The sequence below is a fragment of the Cydia pomonella genome, chromosome 2, assembly GCF_033807575.1.
Source record: "Cydia pomonella isolate Wapato2018A chromosome 2, ilCydPomo1, whole genome shotgun sequence".
NCBI classification, from domain to species: domain Eukaryota; kingdom Metazoa; phylum Arthropoda; class Insecta; order Lepidoptera; family Tortricidae; genus Cydia; species Cydia pomonella.
This window is the reverse complement of record NC_084704.1, coordinates 33,284,489-33,309,312: the sequence shown is the minus strand read 5'-3', so window position 1 is coordinate 33,309,312 and position 24,824 is coordinate 33,284,489. Positions and strand designations below refer to the sequence as shown.

The window sequence follows — 24,824 nt, the reverse complement described above, 5'->3', positions numbered from 1 at the left end:
CAGTTAGCCGTTTGTCTACAATCGTGTCGTTATATACAGTGTGAAGACAACGAAAGTGGAGAGGGGCAATACGACGAGCACAACAAAAACGACGGACAGGGCAGCGGCTCGGGCACGATGAGCGCCAGCGAACCGGATCTCACACAACAGGTACCTATATATCTATATTTGCTAGCTGTATTCATTTAAAGTTGATGAAAGACATGTGCCTCGCCCGTGATAGTCTCGCACGCACGGCCATAATGCCTTGGGCGAGGCACGTCTTCGCAGATCGAGTTGCTTCGCGCGGCAAATTCCTCCTCAGGCGGCTTGTTTGTGCGGACCTATAGATAAAATAAACTATGACTGAATATTGTACACGACCATTGTAGCCTGACTAGCCTGTTACACTTAATAACAGCATTATTAATTTTTCTCCTCCAGCACTTCTATTTTTTAATTAAATGACTGAAACTTCACTATGAAATCAACTTCTTTGTACTTTTTTAAAATGCAAACTTCTAGTCAAAGATCTACAAACCAAATTGATTTATTATTATTATATAATTATAGGCGAGCAGCTATTTAGCTGATGAGCCTATGTCACACAGTGTCCTGTATTATACAGTTCAAAGTTTGTTAAGTCGTATCACATCACTAAGTAACATCACTCTTGTAAAGGTATCTACTTTGATTCAGCAGGTGTTTGCTGCTGTCTTAGAAAAAATATTGTGTCCATCGGTATCTACATATTTAGGTCTTAAATTTCTCGGCCCTGTTTTTCGTTTTCGACTTCGGCCCTTGAATTTTAAGACCCTTTATTATGGAGCTGTTGCACAGTAATTATTTATCTACACACATATAATAAACCCTCTATGATGCCTTCAAAATCCGTAAATAATGGCCAACATTACGATAAACTGTTTTGTTACAACAAATTTCTTATCTGTGATGATGTTGTAATTGCTTCTTAACTACATCAAAATAGATTTGGTTATGACTTCAAATTTGGAACATCTCTGAAAAAAAAAAAGCAATTCGATTTGACCTCTGTTCAATAGCGAGAGAGTGGACTGTAATTCGAAAAAGGGGGGCGATAGGGAATGAAATTTAGGGGCCGGTTGAGCAAGAAAGTTGTGAGATATTAAGATTAGAATATTAAATTAAAACTAAGATGTGAAATAGTGTAGGGCGAAGTTACCTTTCAGTCCGGGAGTTGTGGGGCTGAATCGTTGGTCGCCGTTGAAGACCGCTGGTGGTGATTCTGGCTGTCCTTGTCGCCGGCTAGAAGTAAGCTCAGAACCGTTACCTTGAGTCGTCCAACTTAGACCTCGGATTTTCCACTTCGGATGTGCCTGGTGTCCTTCGTCCACACAACACTGAGTCTAAATACTAGAGACGTGATTGGCAGTAGTGCTTTCAATAAGTTGCGAAAATTAGTGAGAACGGCGAAATACGATGTTAACTAGTGGTAGGTTGATGACACACTGACTCTGACGTGTCTATGACAGAGCAATATTCAAATTTTAACTGTGAGCTGGTGTTGTCACAGTAAATACGAAAAAATCTTGTAGAATACAAGGCCAAAGCTGAACATTCCGCCCACCAAAATGCATTTGTATTTTGACTAAGCGAAAAGAACAATGAAAGTGAAACAAGTGCGATAATATTAAAGCTAAACGAAGAATGGACAACACAAATGTAGCGCATTAAAGCGACTACGCAGGTAGTGGACACAGCTTGACCACAGGCCGTTTGTACAACCCTGTGGCAGTGCGCACAGTAACCACACGACAGATTCCGTCAGATCCGGAGTGTGTGTCGATAATGCGACCCAGGGGCCACTTCATTGGGCTCGTCTGCTCGTTCACGACGAGCACAAGTGTGCCAACTTGGACGTTAGGATGTCTGTCGTGCCACTTCATCCGCTGCTGGAGAGTATGCATATACTCCTTCGACCATTTGTTCCAGAAGTCCTGGTGCATCTTCTGAAGCAACTTCCAGCGTTGGAGAGGGCTAACCCGAACGTCTGAGAAGTCTTCCTCAGGTACGACCGATAGGGGTTCCGTGGTGAGGAAATGACCCGGTGTCAAGGCCGACAGGTCGTTGGGGTCGGTGCTGAGAGGAGTTAGTGGCCTTGAGTTGAGTAAAGCCTCGACTTGGGCCAAGATCGTCGAGAACTCCTCGTATGTCAACCTTTGGTTCCCGACGACACGCGACAAGTGTGTTTTAACGGCCTTAATTCCAGCTTCAGCGAGTCCTGAAAAGTGTGGGCTACCCGGGGGGTTGAACTCGAAGTTGATTGTATGGTGTGCGGCAGCATCCTTCACTAAGCGTTGCAGGATGTTGTTCGCACCGACAAAATTTTTACCTTGGTCAGACACTAACCGGCTGCACCGACCACGACGAGCGACGAAACGCCGAAGTACGGCGAGAAAAGCATCCGAGGACAACTCGGTGACGAGCTCGGTATGAATGGCCTTTGTTGCGGTACAGACAAAGACGCAAATATAACCTTTGTACGTCTTGTTACCACGTCCGCGACCGAGAGCGATGTCGAAAGGCCCACCAAAGTCAACCGCTGCGCTCGAGAAAGCCTTCAGCTGGGATATTCGATACGATGGTAAGTCGCCCATGAATGGCGCAGGAGCACCCGGTGGCCGAACCCGAAAGCACTTCATGCACTTCGATACGACTGCATAAATAGCCCGTTTCGGACACATAATCCAGAAATGTTGCGCTAGCAAGTTATGAAGTGTTTGGATGCCTGGATGCATGAACCGCTTATGACAATCATCAATAAGAAGGAAGGTCAGCCGATTGTCGCGAGGTAGAAGCAAAGGATGCTTCACGTCGAAGTCGAGAGAAGCTCGCGACAGGCGACCGCCCACCCTCAAGAGACCCGCGTCATCCATGAATGGGGACAGTTTTCTGAACGCTTTTGGGAGAGAGTTCGAATGATTGTTCAAAATGATTTCGATTTCCTGAGCGAAGCTGCGCTGCTGCACGAAACGTACAATAACCATGAGTGCCTGCTTTATTTCGAAAGATGTTAAAGGACCGCGTAGCCACTTCCCGGCCGTTTTTCGGTTCTTCGCGTTATTCGCGAAGCGACAACAATAGGCTAAAACACGTTGAAGTGTTCTTAACGACGAAAACTTCTCCAGTAAGTTGTCGATTAGTGCATTGTCATTGGACACTACGAGGACTGTAATCTTTTGCTCATCATGGAGAACGTCCCTATCTGGCAGCAGCACTGACTTAGGCCAGCTCTCAGTGGGGTGCCTGAGCCAATCAGGCCCGCTCCACCAGCAAGTTTGGTTGACTAAATCTTGGGGAAGCAAACCACGCGATCCGCAGTCGGCTGGATTGTCAGTGGTTCTGACATGATGCCAAGAATCGGGAGGAATAACGTCTTGGATATGACTCACACGGTTGGCCACGAACGTTTTCCACCTGGACGGACACGACTTAATCCAGGTCAACGTCACACTTGAGTCCGACCATGCAAAGATTCTGTCTACCGAGTGGAAAGGCTTCAAAGCCTCCACGACCGAAGCCATCAAGTCAGACAGCAGAACCGCTGCGAGCAATTCGAGACGCGGCACCGACAATTTACGCAATGGCGCGACCTTGGACTTAGCACACACGAGCTGTATGTCGACGTCACCCTCCTCAGTTACTGTACGGCAGTAGATTACGGCACAGAAGCCACGTTCTGACGCGTCACAAAATCCGTGGAGATGTAGCACGTCGAATTTCCCGACTAAACGGCGTGGCACAGCTACAGCACTCAGCGACGAGAGTTGAGTTTTGAATTCCTGCCATTCCAGCCTGATGCTTTCCGGGACATCTCCATCCCAGGAAACGCCCGAAACCCAAAGAAATTGCATCAGATACTTGGCGAGAAATGTTACAGGCGAGAGGAAACCTAATGGATCGAAGATTCTAGCTATCTCCGACAGAATGGTGCGCTTGGTGCACCGACCGTTAGGAGCAGCGGCGACACGAAACCGGAAAGAATCTGATTGAGGTTGCCATAGCAAGCCCAATATCTTTAGAGAAATATCAGTCATTTCTTCGAAATGTTTAAAGTCTTCCGAGTACAGATCAGAAGACGGAAGACTCTCCAAGAACTCACTACTATTGGAGGTCCACTTCCTGAGGTGGAAACCCCCCGACGACAATATTTTCGTAAGGTCCACCTGAAGTAAACGCGCCTGCTCGACAGAATCCGCTCCGGTGACGACGTCGTCGACGTAGATGTCACGAGCGAGAACAGTTGAACCACTTGGGTATGCGGCTGCAGAATCACTGGCAAGTTGAGCCATTGTACGAAGAGCTTGGAATGGCGCAGCAGAAACCCCGTAGGTTACCGTTTTAAGACGGTAGTCGCGCACAGGATCGACAGCAGAAGGGCGCCACAAAATGCGCTGAAATTCAGCGTCTTCATCAGAGACCAGGATCTGCCTGTACATCTGTTTCACATCACCTGTGAAGACGACGGCATGCCAGCGAAACCGTGTGAGCAGATCGAAAATGTTGGTCTGAAGCTTGGGCCCAGCGAGAAGAGTAGCGTTCAAAGACACCTCGTTGGCGTCCTTAGCGCTTGCGTCGAAAACCACGCGAAGAGGAGTGGTGACGGAATCGCGCAGAATTCCATGGTGAGGTATGTAATAGAAGTGGCCTTCACTTGTGGAAGGAGGTTCCACTTCTTCCAAGTGACCACGAGCCTCATAGTCATCCATAAATTCCACATACGCCCTTTTGAACTCGGGGTTGGAGTTCAACTTGCGTTCCAACGACGTGAACCGCTTGAGAGCAATTTCACGCGAATTGAGGAAGGTAGGTTTGTTCGCGGGATCGACAAATGGTAGTGGAACTACGAACCTGCCTTCTTCATTGCGATAGTATTTTTCAAGAAAATAGTCCTCGCAGCGTTGGTCCTCCTCAGATACGAAAGGTTTAGTCGGAGAACTAACGTTTTCTAATTCCCAAATTTTTTTTATAGAATCATCAAGCGACAAAATCTGCGAAGGACTCGACACGAAAAAACAATGATTTTTATTGTTACGATACGATACGAGAGCGCTTGTTGTGAGCTGACTCCCGTCACACTCACCCATAACGACCCATCCATAGATGGTTTTCAACAGAGTAGGCTGTCCAGGCTCCCCGCGCCGTATACCGGGCAACAACGACGAAACGAAGACCTGTGCGTTAAGTAACAGGTCCACCGGCGCCGGACGGGCGAAACCAGGATCAGCCAGCGATAAATTCCTGATGTGCGACCACCCCGACGAATCGACAGGTTGAGGAGGTTGGTCGGCACATACCGGCGACAAAACGAAAGCTTCGAGTTTAGTACTCAGTGAAGAGGGTTCATTTCCCATTGGCTTGACCTCACATGATAGTGCGCCAAATGTTTGATATGGCGAATTGCCAATGCCAAACACGGTGTGTTGGCCAGAAGTTTCAAACCCTTGCATTTCTGCACAGGATTTCGACATGAAATTGCATGCACTAGCACCATCCAGGAGCGCCCGCACTGGGCGGAAGACACCAGAACTGTCCCGAATTAACACCTGGGCAGTAGCGAAGAAGATTGTATTATCTCCCACCATAGCAGCTAAAACTGTGTTATTACTACTACTACTCATGCCATTGCTAGACGGTGCAGTGGCAATCTCTGTGCCCGTGGGAGCTTCCACACTCTTTGTGAAATACAATAAGTTGTGGTGCGAGCGATTACACACACTACAGCGAGAAGCTCGACAAGTTTTCACCCTATGTGCATTTGAGAAACATAAAATACACAAACCCTTCTCCTTAACAAAATTAAACCGGCCATCATTATTGAGATTTATAAACTTGTTACATTTATCGAGACTATGTTGACCCGAACAAAAAACACAACTTGGTGTTGATGTAGTCGAAACGACAAGGGCCGTTTTGTTTTTGGTTAACGGTTTAACATTCTGAACTTGAGGCCTAACACTAACACTGGAGTTTTCCAAAGCCCTGCTCCGCTTTTCAATAAAGTTTTTTAATTCCTCAAACTTTGGAACTTCAGTATTGGAAGCGAGTTGTAACTCAAATGCTTCTCGGGTAGCGACATCTAACTTTGCCCAAAGCAAATAATATAACATAAAATTCTTGTCGGGGAGGTTAAATTTTGACAAAATAGTTAAATTCTCATTAAAAGTTCTAAAAACCCTTTCCAAATCTATTTTGGTTTTGACTGGCTCACAATTTAGCAGTTTTTCATAGTACATGACAGCAATTTGCCTCTTCCTATCATAATAGTTGGACAGTGTTTCATATGCACTGCTGTAATTGTCACCTGACAACGGAAAACTTTTTATTAAATCATGTGCGGAACCCTGAACGCTTGATAGAAGGTAGTGCAATTTCTCCACATTACTAATATTGCTCCGACTATGTATAAGGGAATCAAAAAGCTCCTTAAAAGACACCCAACTTTCCAGTTTCCCATCAAAAGGCGTAATCGATATTTTTGGAAGCTTGGCTAAATTATTCTCAAGCGTTAAAGATTTCACTTCAGGCTTATCACTTATTTCACTTCTAGCCATTTGTCTCAACCTACATTTTACGGATTTTAGCTTACTTTCAAATTCCTTGGTGACTTCATACTCTTCCACACGTTTTTCAGGTTTCAGTGGACGTAAAATCCGTAGTTGTGCTTTGTGAAAGTCCTTTTCTATATCCTTGATGTCTGATTCATCATACCCTTTCAAGTCGGAACCCTCAATATTTTCTAACCGAAAAATAGCGTAACCTCGCGCGACATGGAACATGTCTACTGTCGCGGGATCCGTGTCACTATCACCATGTACATTCATATTGTTTTAAGTGCAATTAAAAACACTAAAACGGCGAAAAACTCAAACTTAATTGCAAAATTAATTCAATAACAACGAAGTACTACCGACTGATACTAGTGACATTGACAGTTGACGTTAACCCTTGACAACTATGAGAATGTTGCCAGCAATATTAACCACGAGTGAACGAATGATTTACTAAAAGCACTACTACACGGCCACCAACTTTCTTGCTTACCCTCGACTTTTTTATAAGTGTACCCTAAATTTTGAATTAAACAAATGATATGACCAAACAAATTTGAATAAGCAACAAACAACGAGAAACGAAAAACCAAAGGTCACTTTTCAAATTATGCGGATCGAAGGCCAAAATGTTCAATAGCGAGAGAGTGGACTGTAATTCGAAAAAGGGGGGCGATAGGGAATGAAATTTAGGGGCCGGTTGAGCAAGAAAGTTGTGAGATATTAAGATTAGAATATTAAATTAAAACTAAGATGTGAAATAGTGTAGGGCGAAGTTACCTTTCAGTCCGGGAGTTGTGGGGCTGAATCGTTGGTCGCCGTTGAAGACCGCTGGTGGTGATTCTGGCTGTCCTTGTCGCCGGCTAGAAGTAAGCTCAGAACCGTTACCTTGAGTCGTCCAACTTAGACCTCGGATTTTCCACTTCGGATGTGCCTGGTGTCCTTCGTCCACACAACACTGAGTCTAAATACTAGAGACGTGATTGGCAGTAGTGCTTTCAATAAGTTGCGAAAATTAGTGAGAACGGCGAAATACGATGTTAACTAGTGGTAGGTTGATGACACACTGACTCTGACGTGTCTATGACAGAGCAATATTCAAATTTCAACTGTGAGCTGGTGTTGTCACAGTAAATACGAAAAAATCTTGTAGAATACAAGGCCAAAGCTGAACAACCTCTATTTTAATATCAGTCGAGATGCCTATTTGTTCGAAATGCAATGTCAATTGCATACAATTTTGACATATGTCGCATGTTAGTTTGTATTGTATCGAATGATACGGAAATAGGCCCCGACTCTAACTTGTCTCTGAATAAAAAAAAAACTACGATTGCGTGACATGCGTCAAAAAAGTTTTCATTTAAGAAAAAAAATTAATTTTTTTTGTGGTTTTTAAAGTAATTATCGCAAAACTTTCGTGTAAAATGAGGGATAAAAATATTTCGATGACACCATCACATATCTGCGAGTTCCGCCAAGAGAGCAACGATGCCCCAACGTTGGCTGTAATTTGGGTTAGTTTATATAATCATAGAACGTTTATATATGTGTGTAGATAAAATAGTGTAAGTAACTGTACATAATTAATTAGGCATTAAAACACTCATGTGATCCTATTGAAAAAAAAAAAAAATTGAAAATGTCTTTATGCGTTATGAAAATGTATTTTAATAATGTCTAAAAACATAATAAAAGCAATATAATAACAATCCACTGCGAAAAATGTATTGTTTTAAGCTTATTTAGATTATTTTGAAACGTCACTTTAAAGTTAAAACACTCGCAGTGGTACGCTATTTTCTTTGGCGCATAGATTATATATCGCAGATGTTACATGGAGGTACTAATGATAATGTACCTTATTGTTTGTAGAATATATACACAAAAATGATAAATTAATTGTTATCTTGTAATTTTTTGAAGTGTTTTTATTATATTTAAAGAATATATTATGTTATAAGCGCGGTTTGATCAAAATTGCTACGAGTACGAGAGTCAAACACTAACACTAAGACTATTTAAGACTATTTTTATAAATTTTTAACCGACTTCAAGATTTCAAAAGAGGAGGTTATCAATTCTTTTGTATTTTTTTTTTTTAATGTTTCTTACTCAATAACTCCGTCATTTCTGAACCGATTTTGAAAATTATTTTTTTGTTTGAATTTATATATATACAGATTGGTCCCGTTTTTTCAAAACTCAGTTCTGATGATGGGATCCATGAGGAATCGAGGGAACTCTTTAAATGTGAAAGGCATACATATAGTGATTTTTGTATTTTCTGTAACAAATCAAGCATTTAAATTTAAAAAAGTGACATTTGATGAAGTGGAACTGCTGATGATGATCAGAATGGAACTCTTCAACGTCGCATAGTACACGCTTGGCGATTTCTCCTATTTGCTGTGTTTGTTAAATAAATTAAATTTTCAAAACAAATTTTTGTAATTTTTGTCAAGTTCGAGTTTTGACGATGGGGTCCATGAGGACTCGAGGGAACTCCTCAAATGTTAAAGGCATATATATATAGTGATCTTAGTATTTTCATTAACAAATCAAGTATTTACATTTGATGAAGTGGAACTGCTGATGATGAACAGAACGGAACTCTTCAATGATGCATAGTTCACGTTTGGCAATTTGTTCTCTTTGCCAAGCAGTTAGGTTTTCAAGGCACATTTTTATATTTCTATCCTATTTAGTTTTTTTTTTTTATAATTATCTGGTGCTTTATTTCATGCACGGTGTGAAATAATTTATCTTAAATACAGTCGAATACCCTATTGCGGGTATCTTACCATTCAACCATAGGGCAAATCTGTAATGTGTCAAGGTGGGTGCAGTGGCAAAAAAAACATGTTACCTCCTTTTCTACTTAATTAGGCATAGGACGCTGTCTTTTTAATTTCATTGTATGAAATCTAAAATCAACAATAATAGTTCTTTCACCGGTCTCCCTCATTGAAGTCGGTTTTTTTTTTCTTAAAAATTATAATATAGGCAGTGTCACAAAAGAAACAAACATCATTACACTTTAATGGAAATAAATTAATTTTATCTAGATTCTTTACAGTACGTATTTCGGCAGAAAATGAAAAATTGTTATAACAGTTTCGCTTTTGACTAGTTATTATTCTTAAGCTTAGTGACAGACGTCAAACGCCAAAAATGGCAGACACAAGTTGTTCTCGATAGCGTGTCTAGTACGTAGTACATTTATGTCAATGGTCGCTCCGCAGGGCGCGGCGCGGCTGCTGGAGTCGCTGGGCGTGGGGCGCGGCGCGGGCGCCGGGCGCGGCGGCGGCGCGCAGCGGGCCGCGCGCACCAACCACTCCACCAGCTTGTTCCCCAGGTACCACCCTTAGGGCGCGGCGCGGCTGCTGGAGTTGCTGGGCGTGGGGCGCGGCGCGCAGCGGGCCGCGCGCACCAACCACTCCACCAGCTTGTTCCCCAGGTACCACCCTTAGGGCGCGGCGCGGCTGCTGGAGTCGCTGGGCGTGGGGCGCGGCGCGGGCGCCGGGCGCGGCGGCGGCGCGCAGCGGGCCGCGCGCACCAACCACTCCACCAGCTTGTTCCCCAGGTACCACCCTTAGGGCGCGGCGCGGCTGCTGGAGTTGCTGGGCGTGGGGCGCGGCGCGCAGCGGGCCGCGCGCACCAACCACTCCACCAGCTTGTTCCCCAGGTACCACCCTTAGGGCGCGGCGCGGCTGCTGGAGTCGCTGGGCGTGGGGCGCGGCGCGGGCGCCGGGCGCGGCGGCGGCGCGCAGCGGGCCGCGCGCACCAACCACTCCACCAGCTTGTTCCCCAGGTACCACCCTTAGGGCGCGGCGCGGCTGCTGGAGTTGCTGGGCGTGGGGCGCGGCGCGCAGCGGGCCGCGCGCACCAACCACTCCACCAGCTTGTTCCCCAGGTACCACCCTTAGGGCGCGGCGCGGCTGCTGGAGTCGCTGGGCGTGGGGCGCGGCGCGGGCGCCGGGCGCGGCGGCGGCGCGCAGCGGGCCGCGCGCACCAACCACTCCACCAGCTTGTTCCCCAGGTACCACCCTTAGGGCGCGGCGCGGCTGCTGGAGTTGCTGGGCGTGGGGCGCGGCGCGCAGCGGGCCGCGCGCACCAACCACTCCACCAGCTTGTTCCCCAGGTACCACCCTTAGGGCGCGGCGCGGCTGCTGGAGTCGCTGGGCGTGGGGCGCGGCGCGGGCGCCGGGCGCGGCGGCGGCGCGCAGCGGGCCGCGCGCACCAACCACTCCACCAGCTTGTTCCCCAGGTACCACCCTTAGGGCGCGGCGCGGCTGCTGGAGTCGCTGGGCGTGGGGCGCGGCGCGGGCGCCGGGCGCGGCGGCGGCGCGCAGCGGGCCGCGCGCACCAACCACTCCACCAGCTTGTTCCCCAGGTACCACCCTTAGGGCGCGGCGCGGCTGCTGGAGTCGCTGGGCGTGGGGCGCGGCGCGGGCGCCGGGCGCGGCGGCGGCGCGCAGCGGGCCGCGCGCACCAACCACTCCACCAGCTTGTTCCCCAGGTACCACCCTTAGGGCGCGGCGCGGCTGCTGGAGTCGCTGGGCGTGGGGCGCGGCGCGGGCGCCGGGCGCGGCGGCGGCGCGCAGCGGGCCGCGCGCACCAACCACTCCACCAGCTTGTTCCCCAGGTACCACCCTTAGGGCGCGGCGCGGCTGCTGGAGTCGCTGGGCGTGGGGCGCGGCGCGGGCGCCGGGCGCGGCGGCGGCGCGCAGCGGGCCGCGCGCACCAACCACTCCACCAGCTTGTTCCCCAGGTACCACCCTTAGGGCGCGGCGCGGCTGCTGGAGTCGCTGGGCGTGGGGCGCGGCGCGGGCGCCGGGCGCGGCGGCGGCGCGCAGCGGGCCGCGCGCACCAACCACTCCACCAGCTTGTTCCCCAGGTACCACCCTTAGGGCGCGGCGCGGCTGCTGGAGTCGCTGGGCGTGGGGCGCGGCGCGGGCGCCGGGCGCGGCGGCGGCGCGCAGCGGGCCGCGCGCACCAACCACTCCACCAGCTTGTTCCCCAGGTACCACCCTTAGGGCGCGGCGCGGCTGCTGGAGTTGCTGGGCGTGGGGCGCGGCGCGCAGCGGGCCGCGCGCACCAACCACTCCACCAGCTTGTTCCCCAGGTACCACCCTTAGGGCGCGGCGCGGCTGCTGGAGTCGCTGGGCGTGGGGCGCGGCGCGGGCGCCGGGCGCGGCGGCGGCGCGCAGCGGGCCGCGCGCACCAACCACTCCACCAGCTTGTTCCCCAGGTACCACCCTTAGGGCGCGGCGCGGCTGCTGGAGTCGCTGGGCGTGGGGCGCGACCATACCAAACACGGCCTAGCAGCTTCACTGATGTAATAGAAAATTGAGAGCCCTAAATAAAATTTCAAGAGCGGATATCTCAAAAAGTTTATTTTTTTGTACAATATATTGAAAAAACCTTGACAAAATAAAACCTTAAAACCCCCCTCTCCCTAGCTCAGGGCTACGGCCGGGGACTTTTGATATGTTCACCTTGGAACTAATCCAAACAAAATTACGAAGTCAAAATTTATGTTCCAAGCTTTTTTTGAGCAATCGTTGCCTGGCCTAGTATCCAATCCATCAATCGTTGTGATAAAAACTTTCTAATATTATGTAATGTTACAGCTTGGTGCGACTTGCGTTGTCGAGCAACTTCCCTGGCGGGTTGCTCTCTGCAGCCCAGAGTTACCCGTCGCTTGCGCCCAATGCGCAAAATGCTCTCACTCTTTCCCTCACGTCTACATCCAGCGAGAGCGAGCAGGTAACAACTTATCAATATTGATAAATACGACACTGTTTTTGTTTTACAAAATATTTGCTCTAACGTGTTCAATAGTTTTTATTGTTATTTTTATCTTGATAAATCCCTAGGCGGGTCGAATTGGTGTAATATGAACGCCGTACGCTCCGCCCAGCTGCAAGCTCCGCTCGAGTGTCCTCCTAGTCCGTACGCTAAAGGCAATGTTACTTACAAGGGAACTATGAAACTCTCCATACAGTCAAATTTAACGAACATGACTGGCGGTTTAGTGCAACCGACCTTTAGACACGTTTTAAATTCAATTTGGTATTCTTTGGCTAACTCAGTACTTATGTCGGCAGGTGTCCCTTGAAGACTTTCTAGAATCGTGCCGCGCGCCCGCCCTCCTCGCCGAGCTGGAGGATGACGACGACGGCGACGACGCGCTCGACAGCGACAAAGAGAACGAGCCCGCCTACCAGGAGGTCACTACTTCACGTTATTTGTTTTCATATCTAGTAGGGCCTCCTGGGGTCGTGCCGCCCGCACACCTCGCTGAGCTAGAGGACGACTACGGCGACGACGCTTACCAAGAGGTCACTACTTCACGTTACTTGTTTTCATATCTAGTAGGGCCTCCTGGGGTCGTGCCGCCCGCACACCTCGCTGAGATAGAGGACGACTACGGCGACGACGCCTACCAAGAGGTCACTACTTCACGTTACTTGTTTTCATATCTAGTAGGGCCTCCTGGGGTCGTGCCGCCCGCACACCTCGCTGAGCTAGTCACTACTTCACGTTACAAGTAGTCATACTCATGACCACCCAGAATCGTGTGGCGCGTTCTCGCCTCGCAGCTTGCCGGACACGGAACATCGGAAATCCAGCTTCCTAGCATTATTATAAGCATTAAAATAGTTTCGTAAGCGACACTGTTGAGACGCTCCAGTCCAAACTATTATGCTGTATCGTGTGTCTAGAGCATTTGGGTTTATCTTACCTCCCAGCCACGAATTTGCTAGTCGTCGCTGCCGGCAAGGATCTAACACGGCTTACTTTTACAGGTGTCCCGCAACCTGCTGTCCCTGATGGAAGAGGAAGCTTTGGAAGCTGTCCGGGGCGGACTGGGGCAGCGTGCGCGGCGTCCATGGGACGACGAGTTCGTGCTGAAGCGGCAGTTCTCCGCGCTCATACCCGCCTTCGACCCGCGCCCCGGCCGCACCAACCTCAACCAGACCGTCGGTGAGTACTGTCGGAGCATGGAGGAAGGTCGCAGGCGTCGTGTACATTAAGGAAAACATGGTACAAATAGATAGTATTTTAGATAATCGTGATATGATGGATAGCTTTTCAGTCGAGTAGCGTGTTAAGGCCACGAGGCTGAGTGTCCACTCAGTATAATAGTATTTTATACAATAGTGACATAATCCCACCCACATTTTCTATTTCCTCCTGTGGCACACAGTATGCTAAAAACTCTTTCTTTAGGCGCACTTGTTATTTGTATAATAATTCTCTTAACGATATAGATATTTTTGTTCATAGTTTGTCCGTGTTCAAGAACAAAGTTCGGCAAATTTTGTTTTCTAGAAATTGATCAATTTGGTTCCAGTCATATTTTTCATACTTTTGTATGTTTCCTTACCTTACTTGCATGTAGTACACAACTAAACCGGTAATTTATAATTGCGTAATTTACATTTCTATGTAATAGTTTTCTTAGTAATGTAGGAAACTTTAGGCCTATTTTGAGTTCATTTACTTTAGGCATATTTGTAAAAGGCCGTTTGTTTTCTAAATAAATTAAAAAAAAAAAAAAAAAAATCAAGCTACAGCTGCCCGTATTAGGCCGCCTAATAGTATAACACTTTACGTTCCTACTGAGTATTACTTTGTCTAAGTTTGTTTGACACCGTCACGTTTTTAAGTTCTCGTTCGTTTATTCACGCTCCCCTTTCCAGATCTCGATATACCCTTAAACGAGTCATCCGACACGGAGGAGTCGTCGCCGGCGCGCAGCCCGCCCGCCTCGCCCGCTCCCGCTCCCGCCGCCGCCCCCGCCCCCGCCCCCGCGCCCGCCCCCGCGCCCGCCCCCTCGCCCGCCCGGCTGCCCGCGCTGCGCCTGGTGCTGAGCTCGGGCGCCGCGTCGCTGCCGCTGGAGCGGCCGTCGTGGACCGTGTACCGCGCGGTGGTGGCGCTCAACTCGCGCCTGCAGCACCAGGACTCGCACAGGGACACTACGTACACGTCAGTATCTTTTACTCCGTGCAATGTTGGCCTAACACGTCTCTGTGTTCATATACTCATTACGCAAACGTTACAAAAGATTTAATTAGAGCAACATTACTATGATTGCCATTCCTTGAAAAAAAAAGAAATGCATAATTAATTACCTTCTTTGTTCTCAGATTAACATATAAAGAAGTGGAGGGAATGGAAACGTTCGCCACGTCTAGCGACAGTGAAGACGATGAACCGGGAGATCCAGGTAAGCGGAAACAATGGCCTCTTTTTCTTTTCATGGCCAGCAACCCGAATTCTCAAGTTAATGAAGTAAGAAGAACATCATAACCCCTAGAGTGGCATTGTCCGGCTCCCGGTCTCTACGGAAAGTGGCGGGGAGCTGGGAGACGGACATTCATAACAATAAAATTGATTGAAGAAAAAACCGTCTTTATGACAAAACAATTCATTGATTTTGACATTAAACCCTTTTTTACCCCTTACAATGCAGTTTATTTTTTCACTTGTTATCACTGCGTATTCCGTTTGAATGTTCGCGGCTCGACAGTCGGCGACATCACGCCATTTCTAACAAACAAACTCTGTTTTACGTGGGAATTCTACCGTTAGAGAATACCATCCTTGTTTATTGACGAATGCATCTTACAAGAGTGAGCAAGCAAGGCATAGTTTTAACGGTTTTATTTTAGGCGCGAAATACGGCATCACACAGAGGCTGGGAGACGGTCTCTGTCACTCAAGGGCTTGTTACGAAGGAACCGTCTTCCGGTTCGTCGCCCATTAAGGGAGTGTCCGGCTCCTGGCCTCTGCCACGTAAGACATATTTAAAAAAAAACCGTGTCATTTCTCCCACCGTTCAACCGGAGGCCCTGTCACTCGAAGGGATATGATGTAGGATCGCAATTGTTTGTTATTTGTTTCTACGTTTGGTGTCTACCCCGGGAGGCCTCGGTACAAACAGTAAGGTGTCGTTGCAGAGCGCGGCGTGGCGGGCGCGGAGGGCGCGGAGGGCGCGGCGGCGGCCGTGTGCGTGCGCGTGCTGCGCCGCCTGCGCGCCGCCGCGCCCGCGCTGCCGCCCGACGCCTTCCTGTCCACCAAGCTCACCAACAAGCTGCACCAGCAGCTGCAGGACCCGCTGGCCCTCGCCGCGCACGCTGCGCCCCACTGGTGACTACCGACTACTGACTACTGACTCTTATACATACGCATTAGCAAATAGACACGATTCAAATCTATTCAATTTTTACAGATTTCGACAATTTTTAGCGCAATAATGTTGCGCGATAAGATCGAGGTTGAGGTGTGGTGGCCTGCACATTTTCTGTTTTAGCATAGCATTATATAAGTGATTCAATTTATCCAAGGAAGTCCGGATCGATTGGCTCGTGAAATCAAGATGATGTCATACAAGCTGCTGTAACTTTTGTTTTGAATGAGCTACTGTTTCACCACAGGTGCCAACAACTAAACGACTGGTGCCCATTCCTGTTCCCGCTGGAGACGCGGCAGATGTTCTTCGCGTGCACGGCGTTCGGCACCTCGCGCACCATCGTGTGGCTGCAGGCGCAGCGCGACCGAGCGCTGGACCGCCAGAGGTACCCGTCTCACTCTAGCAGCAGCCGACTGAATTGGTCGTTCATGTTCCCGCTTTTGCCATAAAATTGTGATGAGCAAACGTTGCATTTCTATGTTTAAAGACACCTTAATTCAGTTCATTAATGTTTTGTTTTGATACCCAGGGCCGGGAACACAGTTTCGCCACGTCGCGCGGAGCTAGAAGCGACGGAGTTCCGCATGGGCCGTCTGCGGCACGAACGCGTGCGCATCCCCCGTCAGCCGAACCTGCTGCGATCCGCTATGCAGGTACGTTGTAGTTCTTCAGCTGTATGACTAAGCTTAAAGATGGAACAGAAAATACCATTCGGACCCGGGTATGTCCTTAAACTACGTCCAAAAGAGAGGTATGGGCAATGTGAATGTCATCTCGCCTTGTGTTACCACACACAGCACAGCGGATGTCATTCCAGATCTAGAGCAGAGCCCGACTGGGGAAGTACCTCCACCTTACAGAAAACCGCAGCCAAATAACACTAGACCCTACTCATAGTGTTGTGTTCCTGCCGGTGAGTAAGGTTGCCAGAGCTCAACGAGGGGGGGGTGGGGTTAGGGTCGGCAACGCGCATGTAACTTCTCTGGAGTTGCAGGTGTACATAGGCTACGGAGACTGCTTACCATCAGGCAGGCCGTATGCTTGTTTGCCATCGACGTAGTATAAAAAAAAAAAAAAAAAAAATACCAACGAGCCTCTAGCAGTTGAACTTGCACTTCGTTTCAGCGGGATTTATTTATTTAAGAAACAGTCTTTTATAGTTATAATTTTCGCGTAATCACGATTGAGAAAATGTTTATTATGTGGCGATTGTATAAAATCCCAAAGTGGCCACTTTATCAATGAATTCATTCATTATTTCTTCATGCAATTTAGCAGCGAGGTGTACATAAAGTGTGTCTTGTTCTGCAGGTGATGAAGGTGCACGCGGGCCGCAAGTCGGTGCTGGAGGTGGAGTTCGCGGGCGAGGAAGGCACCGGGCTGGGGCCCACGCTGGAGTTCTACGCGCTCGTGGCGGCCGAGCTGCAGCGCGCCGACCTCGCCATGTGGCTGCACGACGCGCACGTGGCCCCCGCCCCGCCCGCGCCCCACCAGCCCTACCACCTGGACGGTACGTATACGTTGCCACGTATATGGTATGGGGTCTTATTGTCACCCCTTTCTAAACTATATGTTGAACTGTTTCTCTCATGTGCGCTTAAAGGAAACTCATATGGCAAATGATTTCGTGCTTTCATAAAACTACTAAGCTATCAAGGAGTACCCGACACCCAATAGGTGGTTTTACACGGAACAAGCCGCCTCACAAGGCAGAAGGGCCTACCGCCAATATCTAAAAATCTAAAATCGATATCTGCCTCTCTATCATTTTCTATTCGAGCGATAAATAAACAGATAAAGATTTTCCATTTTTCTATTTTAGCGTTAGGTCCTCTAGTCAATATGTGTGAACAGCGCGGCCGCTGTGCCTCGCCTACTGAAACAGCGCATGTGGATCACCGGCGCTAAACAGCGTTATAACAGTTGTATTAAAAAAAAAAAAACATATCGATTTACATTTTAATACAATGTTGTCTACAGAAAAGCCCCCGGGCTACTACGTGACGCCGGCCAACGGCCTGTTCCCGGCGCCGCTCCCTCAAGACTCTCCAATCTGTGATAAAGTTTGCAAATATTTCTGGTTCCTAGGAGTATTTTTAGCTAAGGTAAACCCATTATTTTATTCTTAATTTGCGATTTACATCAAACGCATGTCCTAAGAGCATCTTTTCAAATACCTCGTTTAAAAGTTTGAGCCTTCTCTAATTCTTGTTATTATATTCATTTCCTTTGCGATTTTCACTTCGTTCGTTTCTTAAACCAACAATCGTATTTTAATGCCTGTTATTATGTATCAGTCACTACTATTCTAGCTTTTGAATTTGGAATTTAAACTCGATTTGTGGTAGGTTTTACAAGACGGGCGGCTGGTGGACCTGCCGCTCTCGGAGCCGTTCCTGCGCATCATGTGCGGCGAGGAACTGAAGAACGAGTATCTGCAGGAAATCGATCCTATTAGACACAGGTATACAACTTGTTTTTTTTTAGGTGTGGGTCCCATGGGTCGAAGTATATTATACATAATATTATTAATCGCCCCCAAGCTCTCGAAGATGAAAAAAGATTTATAGCATTTCATACCGTTAGTTTTGAGCTAATGCTTGAACCCCAAATGGATGAACAATTGAATTACAGTCTGTAGCCGTACCATATCGATTTTAATCATATCTGCAAGTTCTATTTAGTAGTCAAGCAACAAGGTTAGTAATTAATAAAAAGTTTACACATTGTTTTCTAGCTTCATCATCATTATGTTCAATATTAAAGTGGCATCAACAGAAAATCGTATTAAAACGAATCCTTGTAGGTTCCTGCAAAACGTTCTTGCTGCGGCGGACCAATACGACGCGCTGCAATCCGACGCGTCGCTATCCGCAGAGGAGCGCGCCGCGCGGGCGGCCGAGCTGACCGTCGAGGGAGCCACGTTCGAGCAGCTCGCGCTCAGCATGACGCACGTCGCGTGCGGCGCCGCGCCCGGCGACCCCGCCGCCGTGCAGCCGCTCTGCGACGCCGGCGAGCACGTCGAGGTACGCTACTGTACTGTACAGTGCACTTACGGACTGTAATATTGGGCCCGCTTGCTCGAAAATTTGCTGAAAAAATCGACATGTAGTCAGGTCGCAAACTTGCATTCAAGTTTTACGCTCCTCAATGTATCAACGTGGTGGTGGTGGTGGTGGTGGTGGTGGTGGTGGTGGTGTGTGTGTGGTTTATACGTCTTTGATAAATTAGTTAGTGAAAAGGTACATAATCTTAAATAATCGTTCGGTTTTTATCCGAGAATAGTTTCATAACGGATATTCTACGAGGGCACAGATAATGATTGAAATGATTAGTGTCTAACATGTAGTTATTTGTCGTATCAGATCGGCGCGCACAACGCCCGCGCGTACGCCGAGGCGAGCGCGCGCTGGATGGTGTCGGGCGGCATCCGGCGGCAGGCGGGCGCGTTCCGGCGCGGCTTCGCGGGCGTGTTCCCGCCGCGCCGCCTGCGCGCCTTCAGCCCCGCCGAGCTGCGCCTGCTGCTGTGCGGCGAGCGCGGCCCGGCGTGGACCAAGGAGCTGCTCCTACAGGTACATTGTTTATTACGTTCCGGCGCGGCTTCGCGGGCGTGTTCCCGCCGCGCCGCCTGCGCGCCTTCAGCCCCGCCGAGCTGCGCCTGCTGCTGTGCGGCGAGCGCGGCCCGGCGTGGACCAAGGAGCTGCTCCTACAGGTACATTGTTTATTACGTTCCGGCGCGGCTTCGCGGGCGTGTTCCCGCCGCGCCGCCTGCGCGCCTTCAGCCCCGCCGAGCTGCGCCTGCTGCTGTGCGGCGAGCGCGGCCCGGCGTGGACCAAGGAGCTGCTCCTACAGGTACATTGTTTATTACGTTCCGGCGCGGCTTCGCGGGCGTGTTCCCGCCGCGCCGCCTGCGCGCCTTCAGCCCCGCCGAGCTGCGCCTGCTGCTGTGCGGCGAGCGCGGCCCGGCGTGGACCAAGGAGCTGCTCCTACAGGTACATTGTTTATTACGTTCCGGCGCGGCTTCGCGGGCGTGTTCCCGCCGCGCCGCCTGCGCGCCTTCAGCCCCGCCGAGCTGCGCCTGCTGCTGTGCGGCGAGCGCGGCCCGGCGTGGACCAAGGAGCTGCTCCTACAGGTACATTGTTTATTACGTTCCGGCGCGGCTTCGCGGGCGTGTTCCCGCCGCGCCGCCTGCGCGCCTTCAGCCCCGCCGAGCTGCGCCTGCTGCTGTGCGGCGAGCGCGGCCCGGCGTGGACCAAGGAGCTGCTCCTACAGGTACATTGTTTATTACGTTCCGGCGCGGCTTCGCGGGCGTGTTCCCGCCGCGCCGCCTGCGCGCCTTCAGCCCCGCCGAGCTGCGCCTGCTGCTGTGCGGCGAGCGCGGCCCGGCGTGGACCAAGGAGCTGCTCCTACAGGTACATTGTTTATTACGTTCCGGCGCGGCTTCGCGGGCGTGTTCCCGCCGCGCCGCCTGCGCGCCTTCAGCCCCGCCGAGCTGCGCCTGCTGCTGTGCGGCGAGCGCGGCCCGGCGTGGACCAAGGAGCTGCTCCTACAGGTACATTGTTTATTACGTTCCGGCGCGGCTTCGCGGGCGTGTTCCCGCCGCGCCGCCTGCGCGCCTTCAGCCCCGCCGAGCTGCGCCTGCTGCTGTGCGGCGAGCGCGGCCCGGCGTGGACCAAGGAGCTGCTCCTACAGGTACATTGTTTATTACGTTCCGGCGCGGCTTCGCGGGCGTGTTCCCGCCGCGCCGCCTGCGCGCCTTCAGCCCCGCCGAGCTGCGCCTGCTGCTGTGCGGCGAGCGCGGCCCGGCGTGGACCAAGGAGCTGCTCCTACAGGTACATTGTTTATTACGTTCCGGCGCGGCTTCGCGGGCGTGTTCCCGCCGCGCCGCCTGCGCGCCTTCAGCCCCGCCGAGCTGCGCCTGCTGCTGTGCGGCGAGCGCGGCCCGGCGTGGACCAAGGAGCTGCTCCTACAGGTACATTGTTTATTACGTTCCGGCGCGGCTTCGCGGGCGTGTTCCCGCCGCGCCGCCTGCGCGCCTTCAGCCCCGCCGAGCTGCGCCTGCTGCTGTGCGGCGAGCGCGGCCCGGCGTGGACCAAGGAGCTGCTCCTACAGGTACATTGTTTATTACGTTCCGGCGCGGCTTCGCGGGCGTGTTCCCGCCGCGCCGCCTGCGCGCCTTCAGCCCCGCCGAGCTGCGCCTGCTGCTGTGCGGCGAGCGCGGCCCGGCGTGGACCAAGGAGCTGCTCCTACAGGTACATTGTTTATTACGTTCCGGCGCGGCTTCGCGGGCGTGTTCCCGCCGCGCCGCCTGCGCGCCTTCAGCCCCGCCGAGCTGCGCCTGCTGCTGTGCGGCGAGCGCGGCCCGGCGTGGACCAAGGAGCTGCTCCTACAGGTACATTGTTTATTACGTTCCGGCGCGGCTTCGCGGGCGTGTTCCCGCCGCGCCGCCTGCGCGCCTTCAGCCCCGCCGAGCTGCGCCTGCTGCTGTGCGGCGAGCGCGGCCCGGCGTGGACCAAGGAGCTGCTCCTACAGGTACATTGTTTATTACGTTCCGGCGCGGCTTCGCGGGCGTGTTCCCGCCGCGCCGCCTGCGCGCCTTCAGCCCCGCCGAGCTGCGCCTGCTGCTGTGCGGCGAGCGCGGCCCGGCGTGGACCAAGGAGCTGCTCCTACAGGTACATTGTTTATTACGTTCCGGCGCGGCTTCGCGGGCGTGTTCCCGCCGCGCCGCCTGCGCGCCTTCAGCCCCGCCGAGCTGCGCCTGCTGCTGTGCGGCGAGCGCGGCCCGGCGTGGACCAAGGAGCTGCTCCTACAGGTACATTGTTTATTACGTTCCGGCGCGGCTTCGCGGGCGTGTTCCCGCCGCGCCGCCTGCGCGCCTTCAGCCCCGCCGAGCTGCGCCTGCTGCTGTGCGGCGAGCGCGGCCCGGCGTGGACCAAGGAGCTGCTCCTACAGGTACATTGTTTATTACGTTCCGGCGCGGCTTCGCGGGCGTGTTCCCGCCGCGCCGCCTGCGCGCCTTCAGCCCCGCCGAGCTGCGCCTGCTGCTGTGCGGCGAGCGCGGCCCGGCGTGGACCAAGGAGCTGCTCCTACAGGTACATTGTTTATTACGTTCCGGCGCGGCTTCGCGGGCGTGTTCCCGCCGCGCCGCCTGCGCGCCTTCAGCCCCGCCGAGCTGCGCCTGCTGCTGTGCGGCGAGCGCGGCCCGGCGTGGACCAAGGAGCTGCTCCTACAGGTACATTGTTTATTACGTTCCGGCGTGGCTTCGCGGGCGTGTTCCCGCCGCGCCGCCTGCGCGCCTTCAGCCCCGCCGAGCTGCGCCTGCTGCTGTGCGGCGAGCGCGGCCCGGCGTGGACCAAGGAGCTGCTCCTACAGGTACATTGTTTATTACGTTCCGGCGCGGCTTCGCGGGCGTGTTCCCGCCGCGCCGCCTGCGCGCCTTCAGCCCCGCCGAGCTGCGCCTGCTGCTGTGCGGCGAGCGCGGCCCGGCGTGGACCAAGGAGCTGCTCCTACAGGTACATTGTTTATTACGTTCCGGCGCGGCTTCGCGGGCGTGTTCCCGCCGCGCCGCCTGCGCGCCTTCAGCCCCGCCGAGCTGCGCCTGCTGCTGTGCGGCGAGCGCGGCCCGGCGTGGACCAAGGAGCTGCTCCTACAGGTACATTGTTTATTACGTTCCGGCGCGGCTTCGCGGGCGTGTTCCCGCCGCGCCGCCTGCGCGCCTTCAGCCCCGCCGAGCTGCGCCTGCTGCTGTGCGGCGAGCGCGGCCCGGCGTGGACCAAGGAGCTGCTCCTACAGGTACATTGTTTATTACGTTCCGGCGCGGCTTCGCGGGCGTGTTCCCGCCGCGCCGCCTGCGCGCCTTCAGCCCCGCCGAGCTGCGCCTGCTGCTGTGCGGCGAGCGCGGCCCGGCGTGGACCAAGGAGCTGCTCCTACAGGTACATTGTTTATTACGTTCCGGCGCGGCTTCGCGGGCGTGTTCCCGCCGCGCCGCCTGCGCGCCTTCAGCCCCGCCGAGCTGCGCCTGCTGCTGTGCGGCGAGCGCGGCCCGGCGTGGACCAAGGAGCTGCTCCTACAGGTACATTGTTTATTACGTTCCGGCGCGGCTTCGCGGGCGTGTTCCCGCCGCGCCGCCTGCGCGCCTTCAGCCCCGCCGAGCTGCGCCTGCTGCTGTGCGGCGAGCGCGGCCCGGCGTGGACCAAGGAGCTGCTCCTACAGGTACATTGTTTATTACGTTCCGGCGCGGCTTCGCGGGCGTGTTCCCGCCGCGCCGCCTGCGCGCCTTCAGCCCCGCCGAGCTGCGCCTGCTGCTGTGCGGCGAGCGCGGCCCGGCGTGGACCAAGGAGCTGCTCCTACAGGTACATTGTTTATTACGTTCCGGCGCGGCTTCGCGGGCGTGTTCCCGCCGCGCCGCCTGCGCGCCTTCAGCCCCGCCGAGCTGCGCCTGCTGCTGTGCGGCGAGCGCGGCCCGGCGTGGACCAAGGAGCTGCTCCTACAGGTACATTGTTTATTACCGTTTGTAGTGCCCGTGCCGCGCCCGCTGCGGGGTGCCCCGAGGCAGCCACGACTCGACGGAGTCCCGCCGTTTTGTTGCCACAATATTGTTTGGTTTTAGGTTTATGTAATATGTGCGAGTATGTTATTGTATACTATTAGTATTGTATACAATCATGATATAATAGAATGCTTTTCAGTCGAGTACCGTGTTTAGGCGACGAAGCTTGCTGAGTTGCCTAAGTAAGGTACGAGATTGAAAAGCTTGATTGTATCACTATTTTGTACGAAATACGCACAGTATTCATATATTGGGCGCGCATGTAGGCAGTACAATGAAAAATGTATGGACGCAGATTTGTTTTGCAATTCATTAGGCCTCTTTAAAAGAGCAGTATATTCTTTTCTAAAATAACGGTGAAAAGTTGCAGCAACCTGATAATAGGTACCTGTGATTTAAGTATTTTCTCAGTTCTCTACATATATATATATATATATATATTATTTTTTTATATATAAATTTACGCTTTTGTTATGTACGCTATAAGTTTACACTATTATTATTTTTTTAATTGTACATCGAATAATTTAAAATTAGGAAACTATAGGTCTATAACGAAATCAATCCATAGCTATTAGCTCGCGCCCCGTGTCCGTTTAATCTTTTCTAAAGGAGCGCGGCGGCGCGTAATTGGTAATTTTTTTACAGTACATATGGTGTTACTTTTGCGCACTAGTGCGTAAATTAGCACATTATGTAACTATGTCGAAAATTTAAACGGTCATATCTACTGTAAAACGTACGATACATGTGGGAATAGGTAATTCGCAACTCGTGTCGATTTAAAACACTCCCTTCGGTCGTGTTTTAATTTATCGCCACTCGTTACCTATTTTTCCACTTGTATCGTAAATAACTATTACAATTAACTATAGCGTATCGTAATGAATCTTATAGTTAAGTGGAGCCCATACATGAAAAGTACGCAATTATAATTTGGTATACGAAATCTGAATTATCAACCATTACAGTCCACGAGTAGAAAAAAGGTATTTGAAATATAGGCCTTGTTGCCTGATTTAAATTTTAAATAAATAAATACAAAAAAAAATTGAGGAAATAAAGGTAGATGTGTTTATTTTTTGTTTTTCAAAATTTCAACTACCACAAGGTCAAATTTGTAATTTAACGCTTCTAGACTGTATTGAAACGAACAATATCCCATTTTGCCAGTACACGGAGCCGAAGCTGGGCTACACCCGCGACTCGCCCGGCTTCCTGCGCCTCGTGGACGTGCTGGTGGAGATGACGTGGCGCGAGCGCAAGGCCTTCCTGCAGTTCGCCACCGGCTGCAGCAGCCTGCCGCCCGGGGGCTAGCCAACTTACACCCGCGCCTTACTGTCGTGAGGAAGGTACGTTGCAATGAGTTAAATCATGCTTAAGATTTGTCAATTTCAGTGCGCAGCAGCGCCATGTAAGTATTCGTCGGACTTATCCGTCTTCCCGTTATCACTTCTGGTGACTCGACATTCACCGCATCTGCTGCTGCGTGAAGCCTTGC

At 51.6% G+C, this 24,824-nt stretch overlaps 1 protein-coding gene across 1 annotated transcript in view; it reads left to right on the top strand.

Annotated features, from left to right (window-relative positions):
* The window catches only part of LOC133515415 (E3 ubiquitin-protein ligase HECTD1), an 87,603-nt gene that overhangs the window by 58,921 nt on the left and 3,858 nt on the right, over positions 1-24,824 (top strand). Inside the window, 17 exon segments of the mRNA XM_061847956.1 lie at positions 40-150; positions 9,815-9,927; positions 12,206-12,341; positions 12,683-12,805; positions 13,385-13,562; positions 14,282-14,567; positions 14,729-14,808; positions 15,542-15,731; positions 16,019-16,159; positions 16,304-16,427; positions 17,086-17,284; positions 17,755-17,879; positions 18,123-18,238; positions 18,581-18,800; positions 19,140-19,346; positions 24,497-24,635; positions 24,638-24,675. Coding sequence (XP_061703940.1) covers positions 40-150; positions 9,815-9,927; positions 12,206-12,341; positions 12,683-12,805; positions 13,385-13,562; positions 14,282-14,567; positions 14,729-14,808; positions 15,542-15,731; positions 16,019-16,159; positions 16,304-16,427; positions 17,086-17,284; positions 17,755-17,879; positions 18,123-18,238; positions 18,581-18,800; positions 19,140-19,346; positions 24,497-24,635; positions 24,638-24,675 — 2,526 coding nt within the window.